Consider the following 5,560-nt stretch of genomic DNA (forward strand, 5'->3'; position numbering starts at 1 on the left):
CCCGTCCCGTCCCGTTCCGACGGGCTCCGCCGCCGCGGGGGCCGGGCCGCTTCGTGCCGCTGCTGCTGCGCTCGGGGGGCGAACGGGCGTAATTAAATATTAACGTCGCGCCAATAAAAATTAAATTTTCAAGCGCTTGAGAAGCTGTAAATAGGAAATATTGCTGCGGGATATTTTTTTTCTTTCCTTTTTTTTTTTTTGAGGGGAAAAAAAAAACACCCCAACAATACAGAAGAGGGGGAAAGAAATACATCCCAAAAGTTAGCATCGTCCTCTCAGTGACTTGCTAATCACATCTCTGCACTGACCACTACGCCTCTGAACATGTGTCACTTGGTGGAGCAAGAGCAAGCGCTCCTCACCCGCAGAGCTCCACCGGTGCTATTGTGTTTAAAAGTAGCCTTTATTTGCACACCTTCCCGTACGTACGAGGTTATTGCACTTTTATGGGGCAGGGGAATAATCTGTCCTGCCTTTCTACCTGGACAACAGCTGCTAACGCACAAACTCCAGCTCCTGAAGGGCTAAGTCACAGCCTGGCACTGTGTGTGCCACTCGAGCCCCGGTGCAGTAGCCAACTAAAACAAATATTTTATATTAGTTCGTATATAACTCTTAATGGGCAGGAGTATGTGTATTTAATAGCCTGTCTCCAGTCTTTGGACATGATGTAAACATGTGTCGGTATAAAACTTAAATCCAGCCACCAGTTTCACTTGGCTCAAGTCGCAACCCTAGTGTCAAGGAAGAATAATTTAGGTCTCATTATTGGAGGTGGTAAGAGGCGTTGGGGGGGAAGAAAGGAATGTGTTACTGATGGGACATCACTTCAAGGGATGGTGGGGTGTGCGTATATATGGATATATAAAAATATGTGTACCGTATGTGTATGCACACATATGTATATACATTCGTCCTGAAATGCAGTCTCTTGTTAATTTTTCCCTTTTTCCCTCTTCCCTGCAGAGTCAAGATGGCTAAAGGTGATCCGAAGAAGCCCAAGGGCAAGATGTCTGCCTATGCCTTCTTTGTGCAGACGTGCCGTGAGGAACATAAGAAAAAGAACCCAGAGGTTCCAGTCAACTTTGCAGAGTTTTCCAAGAAGTGCTCGGAGAGGTGGAAGGTATCTTAATTTGTGACTTCCTGATGGGATAACTTCTTACGCTATCTGCTAGGATGACGTGCATGTGTCCAAATGTGAAGGGAGCCGGGGCTGTTTTGGTCTGTGTGCTGTTCTTGGCCCTGCGTCCCGGCCATTGATCGGGTGCTGCTGATTCTGTAACAATCCTGAAGGCTTCAGCCCAGCGTATCTGCCCGTTTCGGCGTTTGCACTACAGCCTGGCCTTTTTTCCTGTTCCCAAGCAGTGCCCTTTGGCAGCCACCTCCCTCCAGGCCTGTGTCCTCAAGGAGGACTCTGCCTATGCTTGTCCCATTCCCGTTGCTTCCCTCTGGCTGAGTATGCCAGCGGTGGCTGCGGTCCCCAGTACAGGACCTTCGTCCCCAAGGTGGTCCACTTAGAAAACAAACAAATTCTGAAACTCCCCTATCGAGTCGGTATGTGTTGCCTTGTTTACTTAAAGTTTGCCAGCTATTGAACAGTTGGGTAATCACAGGTTCGGTGTCTTGTTTTTTGGTTTTTTAGACCATGTCAAGCAAGGAGAAGGCTAAATTTGATGAAATGGCAAAGGCTGATAAGGTACGATATGATAGAGAAATGAAGGACTATGGACCAGCTAAGGGTGGCAAGAAGAAGAAGGACCCCAATGCCCCAAAACGACCACCGTAAGTAATCTTGAGGCATTAAATGCACCACTATTTTGGTTTGTTTTCACGCCCTGTGACACAGCTGACAGGGTTCTGTAAAGGAAGTAGATGGGGTGTGCTGTTGGTATAGCAATATTGGTAATATTCATAGTGTACTGATACTGTCTCATAAATCTTCTAGGCAGCTTGTAATCTTGAGCATGTAGAGCACTAAACAGGAATTGTCAGTGCTTGGTACCCTTAAACTCACAGTGATGGAAGACATGGAAATGACCCGGGTCACAGTGAGACTTGTGTATCTAAGATGAAATTGGGGGGATGAGGGGGGCGGATAGACAACAGTTGATTAAAAACAGCATTTTTTGAAGGCTACAAGCATGGGTCTCGGTTAAATCAAAATATGTTTGGTTTTGTGGGTCAGTTTGGTTGGTTGTGTGTTTTGTTGGTTTTTGTTTTTTTTTTTTAAAAAAAGTGTTTCTACTCAGCCTGTGAGTGCATGTGTGGACGTTGTGGGTGAGGGATGGAGGAAGGGGTTGGTGCTCCCCGGGCGTGCTGCTGCAGTGCTGACTGTCCTCTGGTGCTTCTCCCCAAGGTCTGGCTTCTTCCTCTTCTGTTCAGAGTTCCGCCCCAAGATCAAGTCCACAAACCCTGGCATATCCATCGGGGATGTAGCAAAGAAACTGGGCGAAATGTGGAACAACCTCAGTGATGGTGAAAAGCAGCCTTATAATAATAAGGCAGCTAAACTGAAGGAGAAGTATGAGAAGGTAAGGCTACTTTTCACTTGTGCCTCTTCTGTACCGGCTCTTGTGTCGATGCGTTTCTGTAGTGTAGACCCAGCTAAGGTGGCCCCAGCGTCGTGAGCATCTCCAGCTTACAGACCTGTTCGCGTTGCGCTGCGCGCAGCATGGCCAAACGTTGCGTACGTTGGGACGGAATAGGTTAGAGAGCCACGGGCGGATTCCGGCGAGGAGGGAGAGCTTTCCCCCAGTGATGCGCAGCAGCGGCTGCTCGTGTTGCTCCAGCAAAGGGTTTGCTGTGCTGTCGAAGGAGCTTTGTCCCACCAGCAGGAAACTTTTAAGAGAGGCTGGGTTCTCTTCTCCTCCTCTGAGAAATAACCACGAACGCAGGGTTCAAGGTCTCCGTCATCCAGAGGCGGCTGAGTACGCTTGGGTGTCTGCATACCTGTGTGCTGTGCTGCTGGCTGTCCCCTTTTGGGGGTGCAGCTGTGGAAGGCCAGTCCCTTTCCGTTCACGCCCGCTGCTGTACAAATGCTGTGTGTGTTTGCTGCTTAGAGCAAATTAAGACATCCCCTTGACTTTGCAGGATGTTGCAGACTACAAGTCTAAAGGAAAGTTTGATGGCGCAAAGGGAGCAGCAACCAAAGCTGCTCGGAAAAAGGTAGAGGAAGAAGACGAAGAGGAGGAGGAGGATGAAGAAGAGGAGGATGAAGATGATGATGATGAATAAAACTGTACAATACTTGTCTCCATGTGAATACCATAGAGTAGGGGAAACACCATAAATGAAGCACCTCTTATTTGAGATGGTGTCTCTTGCCCTTATTAGGCTTAATTAAAAAAAAAAAAATTTGGATTCCGATCGCGTTGTAGTTTCTAAAAGTGCTCTAGAAATTGTAACTGGTTTACATGAAGTGGCCATGGGTGTAGTGAGCACCCTGAAACTGTATCAAAGTTGTACATATTTCCAAACATTTTTAAAATGAAAAGGCGCTCTAGTGTTCTCCTAACTCTGTGCACTTTGCTGTTGGTGTAACAAAGCATTTAAAAATGTTTCAAGCATTTTTTTAATTTGTAAGGTGGTGTTACTATATGGTTATTGGCTAGAAAATCCTGGGTTATAAACTGTACATATCTATAGTTTGTAAAAACTAGACAGATTCTTGTGGTACATGCTTAGAGTTATGATGCCTTAGAGGAGCAGTGATGACTTGGAAAGGCTGTACGTTCCCCGGGGTGCCATGGCCCGAAGCATGCACTGTGAGGGTAGATCTATTTACACTACAGTGGGCGTCCATTTAGCTTAAAGTTGTCTTTCTGTATATAGTGAAATAGCATTCTGCTGCCATTCTTAGTTGTGGAAGGGGGTTCAGCTGGCATGAGAAGTGTATGGATTTTTTTAGTTAAGTGCGGTAGTTTTTAAACTGAAACTGTAGACATCTCTTCATCGTCAACCAAGTGAAGAGCCAGTGCAGCAACTGAAGTTCAAAAACACTCTGTACTTAAACGAATTTGCAACGTTCTGTTTTTTTTGTATGTTTAGAATGCTGAAATGTTTTTGAAGCAAAATAAACAGTATTACATTTTTAAAACTGTTCTTGACAACACTCTAAATTTCTGGTTTAAAAGGATCTTAACAACAGCAAGAGGTTCATTTTGAAGTCTGTGGCATCCCTCAGGGCTGGTGACTTAGGCAACATTCTGACTCAAGGATTAAAAAAAAAAAAAAGAAAAATAAAAAAAAAATAAATGGTGGCCAGCCAAAACTGGCTGAATTGAAAGAGATGGCTGCTCCAGCTAATATGCAATCGTAACTGTTTATGGCTGAGTGGCATAAGATGCTATGCAAGTTTGAACTTTATTACTTGAACTTGGGAGCCTAAATGAACATTCATGACGTAATTGTTTGTTTGTGTGTGTATATAGCAGCATTCAGAGATGCAGAGAAAGGTAGGTGGCTAGGAATGAGGCTGACACCATGAAATAAGTATAAAAGCATAGTTTGGATTTTTTTTTTTTCAGTTGTGTTGGGTAAATTTATAGCCCAAATGCATTGCTGTACATATTAAAATGTGCCTTTTTTGTCCTGTGTTACACTGTTTCAGACTTGTGGTTTTTTCTAGCATTTGCATTCCTGGCGGGAGCCCGGCGCCTGGGCTCACTCCCTGCTGAAGTAGGAGCGTGGCGCAGGTACTTAGTCTGTGTCTTCTCTCTTAGCGACTCAAGTTCTGATACGAATCGGGTGCTGTGAGGTGGGTTGGGGGGAGCAACGCAGGTTTCTCGTCCCCTTTGGTGACCCCCTGGCTGCGTCTTTCCCGGTCCAAGCTGGGGATGCTTTGCAGCCCTTGGAAAGGAGAGGTGATACCAGGTCTCTCGCCGGTGACTCGAACCTCATTTTTCCTCAGCACGGAAACTGCACGAACTGGGAAAACTGTAGCACGTCCTCCCTACCCTTGAATTCCTTCCCCGCACTGGCTGTAGTTGGCAGTTGGTGTTTGCTTGGCAGTGCGGAGGAGACGGGGGTGTGAGGATACTTGTGTTAATAGCAGGTCAAAGCTGCGGGGTGCAGCTGACTTAAGAGAAGAGGGTAACTCATTAGTGTCAACTGTGGGTACCGGCTGCTGCCACCCATTCCTTTGAGCCAAACTGCAGATTAATGAGGGCCAGGCTTACAGGCAGTAACTGCTTCTAATGTGGCTAAAACGGCTTCGTTGCCTAATTGGGTAGCACATCTGGCTTTCTGGGACTTCTCAACAACCATAGTATCTTGGCAGAACAGTCTGATCTAGTGTTGAGGTGGACTAGAACCTGAAAGCAAAACCAAGCAAAACGTGGTATCGGATGAAGCAGGCTAATAAACTTTTACGAAATATAGCAACATGTGGCAATTTTCTTTTTTTTTTTTTTTAAGTCTAAGTTACAGTTGGGTCACTTAAACATTTCTATAACTGCTTAATTAGGGCAATTCTTAGTGTTTTTAATGCACAAAACCCCAAGTGTGAATTGGCCCCCGTTTTATGGGAAGTTGTGTTTTAAAAGCCTCAATAAAGCGGCAT

The 5,560-nt window shown here is 45.6% G+C and overlaps 1 protein-coding gene across 1 annotated transcript; it reads left to right on the top strand.

Annotated features, from left to right (window-relative positions):
* The first annotated feature begins 966 nt into the window (after positions 1–966).
* On the top strand, positions 967–4,598 carry HMGB3 (high mobility group box 3). Its single transcript, XM_009889264.1, has 4 exons — positions 967–1,123; positions 1,643–1,782; positions 2,357–2,531; positions 3,091–4,598. Exons 1-4 carry the CDS (start codon positions 974–976, stop codon positions 3,232–3,234), a joined length of 609 nt encoding a protein of 202 aa, XP_009887566.1. The 5' UTR covers positions 967–973; the 3' UTR covers positions 3,235–4,598.
* The last annotated feature ends 962 nt before the right edge of the window (positions 4,599–5,560 follow it).

This window comes from Charadrius vociferus, unplaced genomic scaffold (assembly GCF_000708025.1).
Source record: "Charadrius vociferus isolate BGI_N301 unplaced genomic scaffold, ASM70802v2 scaffold7, whole genome shotgun sequence".
Lineage (NCBI taxonomy): Eukaryota > Metazoa > Chordata > Aves > Charadriiformes > Charadriidae > Charadrius > Charadrius vociferus.